Genomic DNA, 21,892 nt, shown 5'->3' on the forward strand with positions numbered 1-21,892 from the left:
GTATAAAGAACTTTATGTCATCGTAATAAAATGTATTTTAATCGTGAATGTAGGATGTATTCAAAGCTGAACTTAACCATAATTTGATTGATAAATTTAAAAGGTTACATACTATTATAATGAATGATTGAACGATTGATAGATATACATGTATAGTCTTCTCAATGGTTGGCGTAGTCACTGAATGACAGATCTAAACATTGGTCGACGATTGAAGACTTGGAAAGGCCTTGGAATTGTTATATATATATATATATATATATATATATATATATATATATATATATATATATACGGTACTTTTAGCTTTTGCCGGAAATGTATTTGGCGGTTATTAATACCTTACCATGTTCGAATACAAATCGATCTGAATCAGTGAGGAGGCGACTTTGTGTCAGGGAGTTTTTCTGGTATCTGGCAATGTGGGGTTCAGGATTACTGTATCGCGTTAGATATTAACACATTTTTTTTGTCCAGTAAAGTTTTACATATCAGTGAAGGCATTTATTGCTACAGGAACTAATTTCCCAATCCTGTCATTTTTATGCAATTTAAATCTGTTCTGCAAAAAATATCTGCATGGCTAAATACATACATAAGCATAGGCCTGCACGCATATGCATGTATATGAGATCAAACACAGTGAAGTTACTGTTATCGAATATATGAGGTTTGATAAGAAAAAAACGGACTCCATACTTGTTCAAAACCTACCCATGCAAATGCGAAATTAGATGCATGGAACCATGTCTGTATACAGGTAGAACTGAATACATTTGATTTCATTTAAATATCTCAGTTGTGTTGAATGTTGCTGCCATTTTTGTACTTTTGTTTTCTTAATCCCTGCTATTTCACTATCGGGCCCTGTTGAAGAGTAAGGTGCTCTGCGAGTCCTAAAGCTGATTTGTATGTGTGATTTCAAAAGATGAAAACATTTTGGGAATGATGTAGCTGATGCAGGGAACTATTTTCAAGGAGAGAATTTCAACTTGGGATTAACTGTTTATCAATAAAACTTTATATGGGCTAGTACCTTTAGATGATACCGCGAATTCTTCACAAACACGGATTCAAAATCACAGTCGTTCGAAGGCAAGCGATTTCCCAGGATGTTTACCAGTGAAATGGAATTCAAGCTCCATTTTGAAAACTTATATATCAGAAATTTACTAGCTATTCTGAATACTTTCATAGGTTACACTTGCTTATACTTTTTTTCAATGGATCGCTACATACACACACCTTTATATTCATACATATATGTTACAGGGTCTGCACACAGAGCTATGTCTGCAGTGTGGTAGTCCAGTTATTCCGCTTGCGTGAGTTATTCCCTATAAAGGTACCAGTCGTGATGATTAACAATTACATAATTGGGTAAAAGGCCAATGTATTATCTGAAAAAAAAGAAAAAACGCATGCTCATATTTTATTTCTTGAAGCCGATTAGGCCACCACTGTTCTATAGTACATGCATGTAGCGACTGTGGTCGCAACGATGGGGCGATAGGACGAAGCGATGGGACGATGCTATGAAGCCATGTCCATCATTTCCTCGCTTTTCATCTTCGTCCAGTCGAGTCGAGTCATCGTCCCATCACTTCATCCTCTATTGTCATCGCTTCCTAACATCCTGTCATGGCTTCATCTCTCGTCCCAACGCTTCGTCCCTTCGCTCCATCATAACGAATTATCGAGCCATCGTCGGGCGATAGTACATGTAGGATGGAACTATTGTACGATGATGGCTTTATTTTAAGTGAAATATTATTGAATATGGCGTTAAACACCAATCAAATAAATAAATAAATAAATAAATAAAATACCTCTGATACACGTATATAGATTTAAACGACCGTGATAAGATGCGTGTTGTAGGAACTTCTATGACTAGAAATGACTAACGGCTTCAGAGCATTTCTCAGTGACTCACTGACTGTACAGCCTACCTGTCTTTCTGTTTGTGTTTGTGAGTCTGTCTATCTGCTTAAAGTGAACATAAAGTCAGCCACTATATATTCACAGCAAAAAATGATATAGGACAGTTAGCACTGAAAAATATGTAAAAAACACTATAAAGTTTTGAAAGTCGAGAAGATGAAGTTCGGCATTGGGAATATGGCACTGACGGACAATTCACCCGGAGTAGCCATGTTGCAGAAGCCCTTACGAACTTGACCAATCACTAGCGCTGAAAGCGTCGCGTGATAATTGGCTGTCACGTCTAAAAACCTATTAGCTCTTGATTGTCAGTGTGGTTTCTTATAGTGGACAGATAGATATCGATGCAATAAATTGGATTTTGTGGTTAGTTTAAATGATAAATTGGTGAAAAATCTGAATGAAAGGGTTCATATCAGTCAGGAGGTCCTGCTAAGTTCGGTAAATTCCCTGAAGTCGGTACAGCCAGCTAGGCCAAATGCCTTCACCTATGCAGCACGAGGACACTCAGGGCCTCTAAAACACGACGCTTGTGTCCACGAACATCACCCTAACCGAGCGCCAAACTGAAAGAAACATCGGCCCTTTGAACACGGAACAAAGCTGATATTCCTTGGTTGGTTAACAGTCGTTTTTGTTTGTATTTTCTCATTGTCACATTGTTTAATACCGATGGTACGGGAGAGCTCCTAGGTTTTGTGACGTCACTCTAGATGAGGTCACCAAATGGGTGGCTAGGTACTGGCGATTGTTTGTCATTTATTTTGTTGATAGGGGGTGTAGAATTTTTAAAACGTGTTTAGAACATTTCTGGAATACTACTTTTTTAATTACTTCAGCTTCAGTGATTGGATTTATGCTCACTTTAACTGTTAGCCTGTCTGTCTGTTTGTCTGTCTTCACTGACTAACAGCACGTGTACGCCGGGGTTTAAAACATACAAATACATTATAATAGCGGTCACGCAAAACTTTTAAGGTCACAGCTTTACGAATGCTTTTTAAACTTTTAAAACCAGGCTTCTGTTGCTACAGGCTATAGCATCTGGCGGGTTAGCTAACCATGGCAATATTGGAACATCCGCACTTGATATCTGGTGTCATTTTACTATGACTGGGTGGGATGTTATGAGTGTGTCGTGTCTTGATGTTCCAGTGAGGCAGCATGTGGAAGAACACATCTTTGTGATGTGACCTAAATAGTGTTAAAAATGAAGTCAAACCCCAAGTGGGCGCACACACGAAATCAAGCGTTGGAATGACGTAATGATCATGTAATGCACGGTCGTGTTCGCTAGGAACATCTAATCCTATACACAAACACGTCTTGAGTTGCCATTAAATCAGCTCTATAGTTAGAGTCCTGATCATGGTTTAACATCCTACACAGGGTATTGAGAGTCACGCATACTAAATGACACATTCACGTGTTCCACTTTCAAAGCAAATCAGCGCGAGTAACATAGTCGTCCTATATATCGTGTGGTGTACGGGTACAATTGTAAGACTTGTGACTGACCAACAGTAGCTTTGTCAATTTCTGCCCCCCACCCATCGCCAAACAGCGCGCATCCGTTGATAAACAGCCGTAAAGAAAAGCCGAATCGTGTCTAACCATGGACAGATATAAGACGGACTCAGCAGGTCAAGTGTACACTTCAAGGCCTTCCTGTAATCGCGGTCTCCCGCAATACCCGCTTTTTCCGCATTACTGCGCCTGCACTGAAGTTTCCGTCAGTGCATGGACGACAAATGTAAACACACTGCTCGCAGTGCTCGTTCGGAAAACACGACGTCCATGCTGTACATGATAACACGGGACTGGAGCGGCGAATTCCAAACTTGACAACTACCTCACGCTATCGTGCAATCAGGGCAGAGATAGGCACTCCGTATTTCGTGTCGACTGTTTGTTTCCAGATTTAGACAGATTCGAATAATTTTAAAAATAAATCGCTCTTCCACGAGATGTAAATGTCATGGCCAGGGCGCCTTGGGTTTGGTTTCGCCTGACTCTGTTTGATCGCGTCTTTACACTCGAGTTTCGCAGCTTTCTTACCACTTGTTCTTTCTATTCATCCTTTCTAAACAGAATTAACCTTCCGATTTCGATCTAATTTCAGATAAACGTTTCACGACATGTAGGTAAATAAAGAAACATTTTAATCTCTCCTGTATACAAATATCATTTATTCTGAACTCTCCACGTGATCAAATCGTGTATACGTTATGATTTTCCCCCAATTTTTAATTCATAGAAGGAGAACTTTGAAAACCAAAATTGTCTACCCAGTTTACATCGCAAACGGGATAAAAAGAGAGAAAGAGAGAAAAAATAAAGCCTCTCTTTGAATGGGCCAATGGTCATAAATCTAGTATCTCCAATAGACTATAAACAGATTTTACCATTAAGGATCATTAAGGATTTAAATTTACTGCGTGTTCCCAACAATTAAAAGTGGAATAATTATCACGCACATTATGTAACATAAGATGCCAGTTTATCTTAAAATAAACCATCATCAACATGCAATATACAAAAATAGAACAGCGTTATTAGAGTCACGCTGTGAACGGCTGTGTAACTCTGACAACATAAACCGACAATTCAAGTTAAACGAGCATGGTTTGTTTTTACTAAGGATATGTTTGTTATTTCCCCATACGTGTCAGATTTGAACTGCTCCAACGCGATGTCCACCTGTGTATGTGTGGGTAACATTTAGTTTTTGAGCCCCTTGGCGAGCGGGCATGAACGAGATGAGTGCATTCGAGCTAGAGGGAATTGTTTGGTATGGCAGGCGTTTAAACCTATGGTTTAAACGCCCTTCCATAAAGGCATTGTTCGACGATGCCACGAGGCGATGACACGATAGCGACACGAAGTGAAGATGACACCATATATACCTCCATGATGACCCGATGCCACAACGGGGAGGCACGACAGTGCGAAGTGCCATCGCTTCTATAGCACAGCATCGCAGCGTGTCATCGTTATGTACCATCGTGGTACTTTGTCGTTTGTCTAAACAGCCTTCTTATCGAATGGGAACTATACACAGACAAATACTACAATGCTCAAGTAACTTTATGACTGCGAAAAGGTCGATGATACAATGGTACGAAGCGATAGGTGCATAACTGAAGAAATGGAACGACTATACATGTATATAAGATGATTTCATCCAGCTTAATAATTTGGATCTTCACATATACCATATAGTTTATTAAATCAGGGCATACCGAAGTTCACCAATAAACAATCCTGCAGCTATTCCCCCACATTTTGGAACAAACACAACGCACTATTGAGTGTAAATGGTCCCTTTCAGTGTTTGGAATGCCCGGTTGGCAATTATTTAAGAAAATCTTTCATTTAGCATGCCCTAGGTACACTTTGATCTAAATAAACTTTAGTGATTGATACAGAGCTGATTGATTCGTTTTATTGACGTAATTTATACTTATAGCTGATTGATTCAGTGCATGAGCATGATTGATACTTACTTGATTGATTCACTGCAGGGACGTGATTAATGCTATAGTTGATTGATACACTGCAGGGACGTGATTAATGCCATATCTGATTGATTCACTGCAGGAACGTGATTAATGCTATAGTTGACTGATTCACTGCAGGGACGTGATTAATGCCATAGCTGATTGATTCACTGCAGGGACGTGATTAATGCTATAGTTGATTGATTCACTGCAGGGACGTGATTAATGCCATAGCTGATTGATTCACTGCAGGGACGTGATTAATGCTATAGTTGATTGATTCACTGCAGGGACGTGATTAATGCTATAGTTGATTGATTCACTGCAGGGACGTGATTAATGCCATATCTGATTGATTCACTGTAGGGACGTGATTAATGCTATAGTTGATTGATTCACCACAAGGATGTGATTAATGCTATAGTTGATTGATTCACTGCAGGGACGTGATTAATGCCATAGCTGATTGATTCACTGCAGGGACGTGATTAATGCCATATCTGATTGATTCACTACAGGGACGTGATTAATGCCATATCTGATTGATTCACTACAGGGACGTGATTAATGCTATAGCTGATTGATTCACCACAAGGATGTGATTAATGCTATAGTTGATTGATTCACTGCAGGGACCTGATGGAGGATGATGCTGAGCTGATTTAGTGCATGGCCGAGATTGATACCTAACTGATTGATTCAGCCTGATCGAGGTTGATGCTGAGCTGATTTAGTGCATGGCCAAGATTGATACCTAACTGATTGATTCAGCCTGATCGAGGTTGATACAGAGCTGATTTAGTGCATGGCCGAGATTGATACCTAACATGTTGATTCAGCCTGATCGAGGTTGATGCAGAGCTGATTTAGTGCATGGCCAAGATTGATACCTAACTGATTGATTCAGCCTGATCAAGGTTCATACAGAGCTGATTTAGTGCATGGCCAAGATTGATACCTAACTGATTGATTCAGCCTGATCGAGGTTGATGCTGAGTTGATTTAGTGCATGGCCGAGATTGATACCTAACTGATTGATTCAGCCTGATCGAGGTTGATACTGAGCTGATTTAGTGCATGGCCGAGATTGATACCTAACTGATTGATTCAGCCTGATCGAGGTTGATGCTGAGCTGATTTAGTGCATGGCCGAGATTGATGCCTAACTGATTGATTCAGCCTGATCGAGGTTGATGCAGAGCTGATTTAGTGCATGGCCGAGATTGATACCTAACTGATTGATTCAGCCTGATCGAGGTTGATACAGAGCTGATTTAGTGCATGGCCGAGATTGATACCTAACTGATTGATTCAGCCTGATAGAGGTTGATGCTGAGCTGATTTAGTGCATGGCCGAGATTGATACCTAACTGATTGATTCAGCCTGATCGAGGCTGATACTGAGCTGATTTAGTGCATGGCCGAGATTGATACCTAACAGATTGATTCAGACTGATCGAGGTTGATACAGAGCTGATTTAGTGCATGGCCGAGATTGATACCTAACTGATTGATTCAGCCTGATCGAGGTTGATACTGAGCTGATTTAGTGCATGGCCGAGATTGATACCTAACAGATTGATTCAGCCTGATCGAGGTTGATACAGGGCTGATTTAGTGCATGGCCGAGATTGATACCTAACATATTGATTCAGCCTGATAGAGGTTGATACTGAGCTGATTTAGTGCATGGCCGAGATTGATACCTAACTGATTGATTCAGGCTGATCGAGGTTGATGCTGAGCTGATTTAGTTCATGGCCGAGACTGATACCTAACTGATTGATTCAGACTGATCGAGGCTGATGCTTAGCTGATTTAGTGCATGGCCGAGACTGATACCTAACTGATTGATTCAGCCTGATCGAGGCTGATGCTTAGCTGATTTAGTGCATGGCCGAGATTGATACCTAACTGATTGATTCAGCCTGATCGAGGCTGATGCTGAGCTGATTTAGTGCATGGCCGAGATTGATACCTAACTGATTGATTCAGCCTGATCGAGGTTGATGCAGAGCTGATTTAGTGCATGGCCGAGATTGATACCTAACTGATTGATTCAGCCTGATCGAGGTTGATGCAGAGCTGATTTAGTGCATGGCCGAGATTGATACCTAACAGATTGATTCAGCCTGATCGAGGTTGATACAGAGCTGATTTAGTGCAGGGCCGAGATTGATACTGAGCTGATTTAGTGCATGGCCGAGATTGATACCTAACTGATTGATTCAGCCTGATCGAGGCTGATACAGAGCTGATTTAGTGCATGGCCGAGATTGATACCTAACTGATTGATTCAGCCTGATTGAGGTTGATACTGAGCTGATTGATTCTCAGGTCTGTTTAAAGATCCTTTCAGATGACGTGATGAAATGACCAAATTTGTCAGTGTGAAATGGAAAGGCCATATTCATGAATATACTGTCATGTTGTATGATTAATCAATCAAGTTTTAAATCGATTCCATGCTTAATACTTGACTGATTCAATGCAAATCTGGTTTATTTCGCTACTGTTTGATTCAGACTGATGTATAGGGCAATACGGACATAAACATATATTTTCTTCTGCGCCAAACACTCTTATATGTATTACAAATACTTATCCCCATACATAAAAGTAATAATTGATGGATAAAAGGGTCGCTTCTTTCTTTATGTATATCACATCTTGCGGCGAGGTGCATTTACAGCGGAGCAAAATGTAGACTGTTAAAGAACGATTCAGAATCAGAATATCAGTGCTATATGCGAAGTATGCTTTATTCTAGCCCGCTCACTCTTGCCCATGTACACTGGGCTATGTCTGGCTTAAGACCGTTACTTTAAGTTTTATAGGCCTGAGTCGTCGCCTATATAGCTCAGACAACCTCATAACCAAAAACGTATGTTTGACACGGTAAGCGTACATTGGAAGCCAGACGGAGAGCACATGCCTGTATAGTTGCGTTTTTTCCCTACTCCTCCACAACTCGTTGCGAAGGTCAGTTATGAGCAAGTTCACGTTCTTTGCTTCTTTCGTTAGTCATAATTCCCAGGGGTGAAGAAGAAAGCCTTGGGTATATACCTCTGTGATGTTGACACGCCTTTGCCTCAAAGGCCCTTTGGGTGGCAGATTTCCCATATGACTAAGGGACGCATAACCTCGCTTTTCCCAACTAAGCGCACGTCCCGTTAGTTTGACATGCATGGGCAGTTACTCTCCAACATGCAATTCGCATTGTAATTAAGTGGTATAGTATATAATCTGATATTTCTTATTCGAAACCAGCTTCATAGTAAAAACATATTTAATATCAATTTATTTGATTAGGCATGTGTATAACTTAACGCCATTCTCAATTTTTTTTAAGTAATACGATGGCGTTACCATTATAAATTGAAGTTTAGGTCTTTGTTTTCACGACATACGTTGCATTATTTCCAAAGAAACATTGAGTTCTTCGCTTTTACTTTCTAAACAAGACTGACCACTGTGTGGTTTTATGCAGGAAGATAAGTTAATTCTCAGATCTTTTAACTCACCTCAGCTTTTATACATTTACATTAATTGGGATTATCCAAGTCTTAAACGTCCAACGTCCATTGATGTGTCTGAAAAGCGTGATGGTTTATGTAGCGGCCTATACACATGCGGTCGCGTTGTATTCTCAGCTCAGTCAGAGAGAAAGCCCGTCAGTTTTTGTAACAGCTGTACTTACCAACGTTAATCCAGTTCAAGGCCTTTTTAACCGACATAGTTTAATTTGGGATGTATCCGACGACAAAAATAATCCACCATAGTATAAATTTATTTCTTGCATATATATACGATGGTATAGTCTAGATAAAATTGAAGTGCAAAACATTGCCCTTATTATAAGAGAGCAACGGTGCCAATAACACAGCTCTAGAATAGCTTTCTTTCATAACACAGGATATGTTACTACAAATGTGCCTCCTACGGATTCGATCTCTTGATCGCGTAGAAAATGTTGGTACTGACAAGTATTAAGCACGTTCAATACATGAGTAGCATACTAACGCGAATAAAACTATTAATAAAAAATTCATTTAAATGGGTATTGTAATATTAAAGTCAGATCACGTTTTATGCTACTCATGGTTGAAAACCTTATGTTTATGGTATGACGAAAGAAAATGCAGCTCGCAGGCCTTTTCATATGCACCTTGCAGGCCTTTTCATATGCACCAGTGCCTTTCAAGCTGTACTATATAAGCCTATAGGTTTCACTGTAGAAGTCGCGAGCAACGTCTTTGAAGAAACTATGGACGTATACAAGCAGCCCCGACCCCAAGCCACCCCCAACCCCTTCTCCCCTACCAACTACATACACCCTATTCTGAACAAACTTACAATACGAATATGTTATATCCATCACGGTACCCGACCCAAAACGTATCCGGGAGTCAACTTTCATTAGCAGACACTTTATTCGTTTACATCTTTACACAGGTGTCCGCGTATAGCGAGCAGGTTAATTTGGCTTACTTCAGCACGTGTGTGGATAAATCGACTCGCATTCAGCGCAGCTAGTGCTCGCTGCAGCCCAGTGCTTCATGCAGGAAGCGCTCTACATACATTTGGCATGCAAGTAATGTTGGCGATCGTCCAGTCAGCCAGTTCTTGAAGGATTAGCCCACTTCATCGTATATATCCTTACCGCATGTACGCCTTTTGTACTATATATACATACTCTGCATGAATAACTCTTAAATGTTTGTGAGAGGCTAAAGCTCATACCATACTATAACGGTAAACACAGGTATACATACATGGAAATATGAGGTCTGTGCATGATCGTCAGAATAAAAGTCATGAATTAAAGCACTTCATTAATTAAAAATACACCACACACACACACATATTAACGACATATTACGTGGTTTCGAACTCATGTCAGTAGTATAAGTAATGCAATGGACCTATACGAATAGGCCCACAATTCGTTCGTTGGGTTCATGCAAGGCATCACTGGCACATGTGCATGGCCCTTAATATCTTCATTCTGATATAATTCCGGTGTGTTTCGTCGTTAGCCCGTTTGCCTGGGGTTTAGTCCAGGTGCCAATATTATGAAGCAATCTTAGGCTTAAGTCAAAATTTCAAATGACTTTTAAATTGTTGTTTCTTATGTTATAAGGTCGAAATTTTGCTTGACAACGTAAATACTGAGATTATGACTTATGTCTAAGATCGCTTCGTGATTCCGGGGCCAGTGCTACATTTGAACATACACACACGTTTACCTACGGAGAGGACATGGGTCAAAACCAGTGAAATACCAAAGTAATGTTTTCCAAGGATGCCTGAAGGAATAGTAGGCTTGAACTAGGTCGATATTCATGATTGGGGAAAAAATTAACTAAACGTAATCCCAAGATACTAGTCATTAATTTCGACCAGCTTTGTTTGGTACCTACATGTATATATTACCTTCAACATGGGGATCTCGGTGGCTCAGTTAGTGCGCTAGCGCAGCGTAATGATCCAGGGGTCTCTCACCAATGCGGTCGATGTGAGTTCAAGTCCAGCTCATGCTGGCTTCCTCTCCAATCATACGTGAGAAGGTCTGCAAACAACCTGCGGATGGTCGTGGGTTTCCCCGGGCTCTGTCCTGTTTCCACCCCTCCATAATGCTGACCGCCGTCGTATAAGTGAAATATTCTTGAGTACGGCCTAAAACACCAATCAAATAAATAAATAAATCAACGAGAAATATGTACCCCAAAAGAACGTTTCACTTACACGAAGGAGTTACTCAGATTTCCGGGAAGAAAGCATATATAACATGCAAAAGAGTATGATTTGTTTAATTACTGTTTAACACCATATACTCAAGACTATTGGTGGAGGAAACCACACTGCCCAGGATAAACCAGTCACCTTTGGCGAGATACTAACAAGCTTGGCTTGACCACAGAATTGCTCGGGATAACGGTGGAAGAGTGAGTGAGTGCTTGGGGTTTAACGTCGTGCTCAACAATTTTTCAGTCATATGACGACGAAGGAATCCTTAGGGTGTATGTAATGTACCTCCTCGTTGCAGAACAGATTTCCACCGCACTTTTATCTAGTGCTGCTTCACTGATACTACGTACCGAAGGCAAGTAGGCAGCCCCGCCCGAGCCATTATACTGATACGGGTCAACCAGGCATCATGCTGAACGCCAAGCGAGGAAGTTACAACTTCCTCTTTTAAAGTCTTAGGTGTGACTCGCCCCAGGATTGATCCTGGATCTACCGATTCCGATAATGGTGGAAGACAAATGCTCTCCAACAAACGTATAAGACTACGCAAACAGGTGCATGAGGGCCCGGAACGGTTAATGTCACCAAGGCCCAACGAACAGTTAGAGCAGTGCACGATCGTGATGAGGGATAATAGTTGGTCGTGTTGAGAAGTTATTTATTTATTTCATGTTTTACGCCGTACTCAAGAATATTTCACATATACGACGACGGCCAGCTTGCATTATGGCGGAAGAAAGCCGGGTTGATCCTGAGGAAAAGCCAGATGGTGTTGAGAATTTACTTATTTGACTGGTGTTTTGCGCCATATACTCAAGAATATTTCACTTACACGACGGCGGCCAGCTTGCATTATGGTGGGATGAAAGTGAGCAGATCCCGGGTGATATCCACGACCACCAGCAGGTTGCTGGAAGACCTTCCCACGTACGACCGGAGAGGAAGCCAGCATGAGCAGGGCCCACTGGCACAAGACGTAACTACAACCAGCACTGTTGGCATTATGTCGTCAAAGTAGTTACGTGCAAATCGTGCAAGTGCGTGAGTGAGTGAGTGCTTGGGGTTAACGTCGTAGTTATCAATTTTTCAGCCATATGACGACGAAGGAATCTTTAGTGTGCACATAATGTGCCTCCTTGTTGCAGGACGGATTTCCACACTCTTTTATCTAGTGCTGCTTCAGAGAGACGCCTTACCGAAGGTAAGTAAGCGGTCCTGCCCTGCCCTGATACGGATACGGATACGGGTCAGCCAGTCGTTGCACTATCCCCTTCATGCTGAACGCCAAGTGAGAAGTTAGAACTTCCTCTTTAAGGGCTTAGGTGTGACTCGATCCAGGATTGACCCTGGATCTACTGCTCCCGAAGCGACGCTCTACCAACTGTGCTATCGTTGGTTTCGTGCAAGTGGGTGATGGACTTGAACTCACAGCGACCGTATTGATGAGAGATTACTGGATCATTGCACTGCGTTCGCGCCCTAACCCTACAGTGATGCGCAATCCACTGTCACGGAGTCCCCGTTGTGTTGAGGAATATTACTGTGCAAGTAAATAGAATGCTCGTAACAACGAATATTGAGATTCCTACCATTGGTGACTTATTTCGACAATATTTACGTCATCATTTAGTTAATTGATATGTGGTTAACCAATTGCTTGAGAACTTTTGACTCGTATAACGGTGTATATGACGGCGATAATGTTTACTGGTGGAGGAACCCGAAGTGTCCAGAATAAACCACGGACCTTCGACAGGTGCCTGACAAACCTCTTGACTAATTAACGTACTCATTAGAAACAGATAATTAAATACACAGACACCAACGTATACATGCTACGCCAATGTCTGTACAGGCCCAACATTTCCACCACAGCCATCAATACCCCTTCCTTTCAACTATGTATCAGTCGTAATCTTGTCTACAATTAGCCAGATCAAAGGTGATTTTTACGGCAAGTTTTTTTTCTCAGGATATCCTGATCAAATGATGGCCTGATTGAAGTACTGGATTAAACATTCAAGCGCGACTCGGCATAGCAATAAGGGTAAGATCTACTTCTCATTGGCGTCATTACAGCTGTGCTTCTGAAGTGGGTACTCCAAAGGCCGTGTGGACCGTTAAATACCTGCTGATCAGCAATAATGTACACTACGATATGAAGCCAAGCTATAAATCAACATATGGCCGCATTCACGCACTCAAGTTCAGCGCGACCTTCCTCGTGTTTGTCGTGTATTGTGACGGTCAAATATCAGCGGCTCTAAGACATTATATGAAAGGCATTCTGACCGGGAAGCCACACACGCAACAGCACCTGTTCTGTCCGTTCATCCAGATGACCTTCCGATGACCCATGGCTATATACCAATGAACATTGCAAATAACAACGTTGCATGCCACGCAATATGGTTGTCAAATGTATTAATAAAGCACAACTCATTTGCTAAATCAAAAAATAATTTATTTGAGTCCTCCCTTACAAAATAGAGAGACATCCGCTTTTATGGAGACATCAGTGCTCTCTTATACTCTCTTGCATGCACGAGATGAACATTATGTCGAAATATTTCCACTCTAGATACCGAAAAAGTGTAACTCGATCATAATTACAGCAATTTACATCTTGAAACTCACATTCATTAACTGTAACCTTCACTCTAGGTTCTCGGCTGGACAAAGATAAAATGAACTGATATTACATTCTATACATTACTCCGTGCAAGAATAATGTTGCATGCAGACGAACGCATCTCTGTGATCTCCCACTTCATTTTTGTTTTTACCTGTACACGCATATAGCACTATGATGTAAAGACAATAAACACTGCAACAGTTGCAATTGAGTGCACCACTTTGTCTCATCCTGCCTTGGCGATTGTCCAACAACTGTCATTTTCTCTCTACACCCTTTTACACAATGGCATAATCATTTAGAGGTATTTTTACATTGATAACCATGCGGCACAATGGAAATAAAAAAATCAAACCAATTTTCAGCACAGTGAGAAAACCCCACTGCAAGCCGGACAGAGCATCCTCATAATAATTAATGTTAAGCAGGTAAAACTTCATGAATGAATGAATGTGTCTTATAGCCCAACTACCTTGAGATTTAATGTCTTTTGACATGATGAAAAAAAAATACTATTTAAATAAACAATATTAAGTTAGAAATCAGTATCCTAAACCAACATCAAAGAATGCATTGATTGACAAAACGACATGATCGAGGCATATTATAAATACAAGTGTTAAATCAAGGTAGAATCATTCCACTGGGTAATTCGATTTATATTAACGCATAATCCGTGTTAAGTATTTAAATTAGTACTGTGTACCAGGACAATATTATGTCAACAGTTTGGCTCAAAACAGCATGACTAGAAACTAAAATTTGAGACTACAGGCTTGCTCCCATCCTAGCAAGGTCTTAAACCTCTAAAGAAAATGACATTTCTTGTACTACGATAAAAAGGAAACCGAGAACAGAAATAAATGTGCAGAACACTAACAGAACAATGTGGACATTACTGTCTTAAGACCACAGTTGGAATTGTCTGTTGGACATATTGCGGCCTCTATGTCGAAGTAAAATTAATAAACATAAAAGCACCAAATATATGTACAAATTAGAACAGCTAGAGGCCCAGTTGAAGGTTGTGCAAGCATAGTGACTTTATCAACAAATTGAATGCCAGAATGGATGAAATGAAAAAAACAGTTAAAAAAAAGAAAAAAAAAAAAGACAGTGAAACTGCTTCCAAGATTGTCCTATAACTTCAACATTTTGAACATTACATAACTAAAGACATAAAAAAAAATTCCCAATAATAAAAATGTAACACCTCAGTGTGACCAATAATTATTAAAGACAGAAAAAAAAAAGAAAAAGAAAAAAATATAAATATAAACTTAACAAGCATTTGATTAAATCTTATCTGGCCAAGGTATGTACACAATAATTGTTTTTGTAAGCTCCCTTTTTCCCCTTTTGCTGGACTACTTGCACTGACAGTTTACAGTAGTGAGTGGAATTTAATATGTGCGACTTGTCAGTTAAATGACCCAGTTTGCGGGTCAGTGATGCAGTCAAGTTATTGTGGGAGCCCTACACTCATCATTAGCCAAAGAGCACTCAGCAACAACATAAAAGGGAACAAAGAAATTGACAAGTCATGCGAATATCGTACCCATGATCAGAAGATGTCCGCCAATGATGTACATTACATATATATATATACTCGTTAGAATGTGTATCACCTCAGAGCCAAACTGGATTTTCATGATGTACTGAATATGTACAACTCAAAATAACACAAAAGTTAACTATAATGAATAACATTTTATACCGGGAAAGTAGAGATGGAAAGCCCTCCTAATGGTCATTCAAGATTCACATAATTAACATTCTGCCTGGTTCGTTTAGAAAAATTAAATGATCATTACCAGACTGAATATTTAATTTAATGTCATGATGCTCTTAACTATGCAATTCAATTCACTTAAAAATAATTCATAAAAGTGCCACATAACTGGTGGCTTTTGTGTTGGACTAAATTAGGGGGAAAGAGAATAAAACGTGAAAAGTGTTAGAAGACTGATTGCATCTATTTCATAGTATCATTTATCAGAACAATGGGAGCGAGGCAAGACAATGGTTATCAGAATTTGACCTTACATTTGGATCAGTCAAAAAATTATTCAATCTCTTCAATAAGGCTAGGCCATATGTGCATTGCTTAGTTTACATTTCTAGTTTTACAGACAATTCGTGACAGACTGAGGTTTGCTTGATTTTTTTTTTCTGCTTTATTACAAAATACCTGTGTAACAGTGTCTACTGTAAGTCTAGTTGAGTACATATTCAACAGCTATCACATATGTCAGATTATGACAGTTTTTTCCTTTTTTGTGTTTCTTGAAGATAATTATATACACATGAACATACGCATTTAACGATGAAGTTTTCAACTATCTAGTTGAATGACTGGGTTTACTTTCAATTCTGTACATAAATCACAACTATTTTTTGCATCTATCACAAGACATTGTCAGTTGAGCAGTAACAAGGAAGAGATTCCAATGTAATCTAACACAGGCATGTGTAAGTATATGTATATATGCATTGTGTTTACAATGACTTAACCTTTGTAGTTTAGGACATCAACATATATATATGGTAAAAAGAGGAAAAAATTCTATTGCTTATTCCTATCGTATCTAAAGAATTTTGTTTGGAAGAATCCTGACAAGGGTTGACATTAAGATTTCTGCATCTAGCTATCGATGGATTTAAAGCAAAAAAAAAAAAAAAAAAAGCAATGAAATTGAAAGACAACTATTATAATATTTCACCATACGCAGCTGATTGGTTATCCGAACATCACTTTCTGATGCAAAGAGATTCTGGCTGCCATTACAGTAGTAACATGTATTAAATATCACATTCATTTTAAAATATTGAGACATTTTCAAATTGAAATTAAACCATCAATTAGAACAGTTCCAAGCAGCCCATAGGCATGTCATTGTTTTTTGTTGTTTTTTAAATACTCTTTGACATTTGGAAAATATACACATGTATAGTATGCTTTGCGAAGACAATTCAGCCACATGAGTCTGTATCAACACTGCTCTGAACACGCATCTAGTGCGCTTTTATAAACTACTTCATGTTGAACATCCTTTGATTACATTTAGACATAGGAAAATGGTTAGACAGAATATATGTGTGTGTGTATATATATATATATATATATATAGATTTCAATGTGGACATTTATCATAGCTGTATTTAGCTTTTTACTATCTTTCATAAAAAATATTTGCTTTTTTTTTTCTTAAATTTCGGAGTCATTCAGTATACTTATGGTATCCCCTGCATGCACAGTTGTGTTGTCAATCATAGCTCAAAAATCTACACTTTCCACGGGGTCAGTTTATAACAGTCTTAAAACGAGATCAGTACATAACATGCTAGCACTCCATCCGAACTGGCATAACCCTTTCTCCTGCAAACAGCCTCTCGTGTAACATAAAAGCCACATTTTCCGGTAAAATGATGAAAAAGGTGTACAGATTGATTCCCTCAGTTCCAGAAATGACTGCACAGCCAGGTAATTACAGTAAATGTACCCATCATTGATTGGATGCTTGGGTAACATATGTCCCTCTCAATTGAAAACATGATCACGAGGGGAAAAAAGAAAATGTGAAACAAATTTTCCCAAAACTTATGTACAGACACTTCATCCACAATGCCATCCATATCAATACAGTTCTTCAGAAAACATCAACTGACCGGGTTGTCTTTGGCCCACTCATTTAATGTACAATAATATCCATATGCCACAAATGTCCACCTAAGGCTGTGTGGACACGAGTACTATAAAGTCAATATATATATATATATATAATATGTGATATATATATATTTGGGTATATATATCCACCATGGGTCATGTAAAACTAGTAACAGAAGTTAAAGTTCATCACTGTACATGTACACACCATCTTTTTTAACATTCGACCATGTCTTCCAAGTGAAGAGATCCATACGCTTGGGGAAAAAATCAATTATCAACATATGGCAAAAAAACAGGAGACAGCAGTGTGATAATTCAACACGAAACATGCGATCCCAATGAAGAAAAATATGGGGGAAAAGATGAAAAATATGAACCATTGATGCCAAGCTTGTCATACCAAGTCAAAATGAATGATGAAGTTGCTCCGGTCGAGGATTTTTTAGCACAAATTGTAAGTCTCCTATGAGCACTGTAGGTAAGTGGGGCACAACGGGCAGTTGCTTGAACCATTGTACTGATACACTGTTGGCATATACCCATAATACTGGCTGAATGGGGTGCAGGGGCCAAAATAAACCTGGTCTATGGTCAGGTTGTTTAACTGGTCAAACTGTTGCATCTGTAGATACTTATTGTGCGCCTTCTGTTCCTGTTCCATGAGAACCTGGTATGCCAGCTGGTGAATGAGGTTTAACGTTTGTCTCCGCTCATGTCCCATCAGACATATGGTACTTTCATCAACCACTCTGTACAATGTCATTAGGTATTCGTACTTCAAGTCTTCCTCTCCAGTGAAATGGTTGGCCAGATAAGCTTCCAGTTTTTGCTTCTGCTGGCCAAGATCGCTGAAATCTATGAAAAACCTGGAGCACATGTACCTCTCCAAGCCCCGTATATCAACGCTCTCTGCCGAGGTGTAACCCCGCACCAGCAGATTGCAGTACTTCAGCAGGCCTCCCCCGCGGATCTCCTCTGGATTTCTCGTAGCTATTAATCTTTTATTCAAGTGGTGCCATGCTTCGCCGAAATTCCCGAACACGCTCTCAGCCACCACAGTTGGATAGAAATGTTCGCTCATCGGGGTCTGAGCGATCTCGTAGAATGTCATTAAGCTGTCCAGTATGACCTGGAACGAGTCGACACTGAATTCAAACTGTCGCTTCATCGTATCCACGAATTTCAACTCCACGTTCTTGCCGCTGTTGTTGGAGAGCGAAATCAAGCTCCACCGGTCGCCGTGCTCATTGCAAATTTTCACCATTTTCTGAACATATGCTTCCTTCAAACTGCAACTACTCATTCTTTCTTTGCTCACGCCCTTTGGAAGAAAGTCAGTCAAGCATCCCAGAACACAGTTTTTGATTTTCTGCAGCTCGTTTTGGTTTGACAGGTCCACGCCGAAAATCAAGTCCAAGTCATTGTAAGGCGGTATTTTCGTATTGTCAGTGCCCAAAACATGGCTTGCAGCCCCTCCGTTGAGGCGCACATCTCTTACATTCACCCCTTCAGATTTCAATTTTTCTCTTACAACTTTCACCAAGTCTTTAAGTTTGATTTCAAGAGTGGGAAAGTTACCTCTGCCGTGGATTGGAACGACGTCTTCCATAACCTCGTGCAGCCGGACGACTTGTTCGTAACACAGCACTTGGAAACGATTTGATCCCTCGTCAGTTGCCATATTTCGTCTTCGTTCACTTGCCGTCGCCGGTTTTCTGAAAAAATGAGGAGAGGAGGCAGTTAGCACTTTACCCGGTATGTTTAAAGTCCGACGGTGAACGAAGCAAGTCCCTAACGCTGTTGCTCCTCTGTGTCCGCCTCGCTTGTCTAAATTCACTCAGCTGCAGACAGCACGGCCGTTTGATAGACCGACTCACTACCACAAATATAACTACTCGCTGGACTAGCTCAACCGCATGGACGGTTGGTGTAGGGAAAGCACGGTACACAGCTAAGGGTTACCGACTGGAAACACAAGCTTACCTGTAACAGAGCTAGCTTTGATATAAAACAGATGAGCAGCGGTTAATAAGCGTCAGCTGATGCTGTTGGGACTACGTTTTAACCGCGGAATGTTTCTCACTACTTCACAGCTGATTGTGACAGCTATTTTTAACCCGTGCTCTGATTGGCCAATCGTATCGCAGCAACGGTAGATCGATTGCCGCTTCTTTCGTAAGATGTTAAAATACAGCGGAGTGGGCGACACCGTCTTCGGTGATCTATTACCCCTGTTCCCGGAATATTTGTATTTCACAACTGACAGACAGTACTATAAGTTACAGGCATTCGATACGTCATTTCTATGGCCAGAAATACAACTCAATCTTTAAAGTAATAAAATTATGTGTACAAATACTTGTATTCACTTTCAAACAGGTAGACTAAAATGTGCTGCGCACAGCTGTTTCTTTTTTTTTTTTCCAAATATAATTGCGCCTTCGTGAGCTGTACGTACTTAGGTAAAGTGTAATGACAATTTTCAGTATAGTTATTAAAGCGTAAATATACATGATACAGTATATCTCACAAGGGAATAGCCCAATACAGAAATTAACACGTGGACCTGTATATGCATATACGTGTAGCCTGTACAAATATCTTTAACATTAATCATTGTCTATTTTATGCTGTACCTTGGAATTTTAACAGTTATGAAATTTTCGGTTATTCTTTTATGAAACGGAAGAAAAAATGTTCTTTCCACCTCTTTCACATCTAGTTAGAATAACTAATAACATATTGGTGACTTATCTCACGGAAGAACCCACCATATTGTTGCAGGAAAACTGCCTCACTCCTAACCAACCATGTTAACACTAAGTTATCACGAATAGTTATGCCACACACACGCAGAAAAAAACCCCAATTTCTTTACATTTAGGGCCCTATATGCGCTTCACTAGCGGATAAGGAAGCAAAAGGGATTCAAGCAGTGTGTAGCAGTACCGGTAGTGATCGGGCCTTACTATCATGCTTACAAGAAAAAAAAATATCCAGAGACACTATATATATAGCTTGTATGCTACACGTAGAACAATGTAAAGTTACCCCGTAAACAAGTTGTTCCTTGAACAATAGAAAATGTAAAGGCTGATAAATGTGGATTAATTGATTCTAGCTTACCTGTAAAAATTTAAAGTTGTTTCCCAGGGAATACTGCAGTATATGCAGTTGTGTAGCTTCACTGTATATGAAATTACTTCAGATGGACTTTTGATGAAGGTTCCAACTGTCTATTTCCGCGTAGCATGTTTTTTGAAGATTATGTTGATATATGTCAACTCCGGCTGACTGGTAGTAAGTTACAATTGCATAGGCCTTATAGTATACTCCCTTACATGCATATAGTATCGTTCCACTCGGCGCGCCTTTCTACAACAGTGGGCCACGATCAGCTGTCCCTCTCTCTATATATCCTCAGAAACTCGCTATTATTTCGATAACACAAGACACTCAAGTCTACACGTTCGTTTTGGCAGCACGTCTTGCTATGTCCACTTTCACTCGTGGAATAAAACCGCGTAAACAACCACCTCGTCTTGCGTCAGAGAAAATTTTAATAATCTATGCAATTTTCGGTGTAAGCCATTTCTCCACTGTTGTCGAAACCTATACCCACAGCTGGAAGCCAGCCAAAGAATAAGCGATGGTCCTATCGATCGCTAATAGACTCCGTTGGCTTTGTTCACCCGCGCAGCTGAATGAACGATCAATGAGCCTACATATATGGGCAAAGCGACTCTTCGACGGTTTCTTTCAGCCAATCGAATAAACGCATTTGCCTCTAACGTAGGTTTGACGTCATCATTTCATCAGCAGCATCCATGTTCCATTCATGCCGATACGAAGCCTATTGATTACTGGCCATACAATGTTCAGGGAATAAATGTTGTCGGGAGATGACGCCAACCTTTGGCAGGCGCCAACTCCTGTCGTAAACATGCCTGCAGGCCAGATTGACTGAGCAGATCTCGTGTGGAACTATGTATACATAAATGTGTTTGGCAACCATCGAGTATACACATGTATACCTTCGATCCATCCCATATATATATACGCAACACATGCAGACATTTTAAAGTCATTTTGTAATTTTTAAATTTTCAAATATAACCGCCTACAGGTCTATTCCAGACACGCAGTAAAAAAGTCTACTAAATAAATTTTCTAAATATAAAGTTATATAGCAGTTAAATATATTGCAGTTCAATATAATTTTAATTCATTGACCTTCAGGTTGCAACAATCTGCACCAAGCATATTCGTTCATATCTAACATTCAGTAAAATCAGAAGCGGAATGCAAACCTAACAATATGACAACCAGATGACACACCGCAGCACTGTCGTGATTCTACATGCTATTGGGCATATCCTTGTAAATATC

General features: G+C 40.0%; 1 protein-coding gene across 1 annotated transcript; it reads right to left on the reverse strand.

Annotated features, from left to right (window-relative positions):
- Positions 1-15,111: 15,111 nt before the first annotated feature.
- LOC135476848 (terminal nucleotidyltransferase 5C-like) lies at positions 15,112-21,184 on the reverse strand. The gene is made up of 2 exons (XM_064756993.1): positions 20,630-21,184; positions 15,112-19,218 (listed from the first exon to the last, which is right to left on the reverse strand). Exon 2 carries the CDS (start codon positions 19,182-19,184, stop codon positions 17,967-17,969), a length of 1,218 nt encoding a protein of 405 aa, XP_064613063.1. The 5' UTR covers positions 19,185-19,218; positions 20,630-21,184; the 3' UTR covers positions 15,112-17,966.
- Positions 21,185-21,892: the final 708 nt, after the last annotated feature.

Source organism: Liolophura sinensis, chromosome 1 (assembly GCF_032854445.1).
Source record: "Liolophura sinensis isolate JHLJ2023 chromosome 1, CUHK_Ljap_v2, whole genome shotgun sequence".
Classification (NCBI taxonomy): domain Eukaryota; kingdom Metazoa; phylum Mollusca; class Polyplacophora; order Chitonida; family Chitonidae; genus Liolophura; species Liolophura sinensis.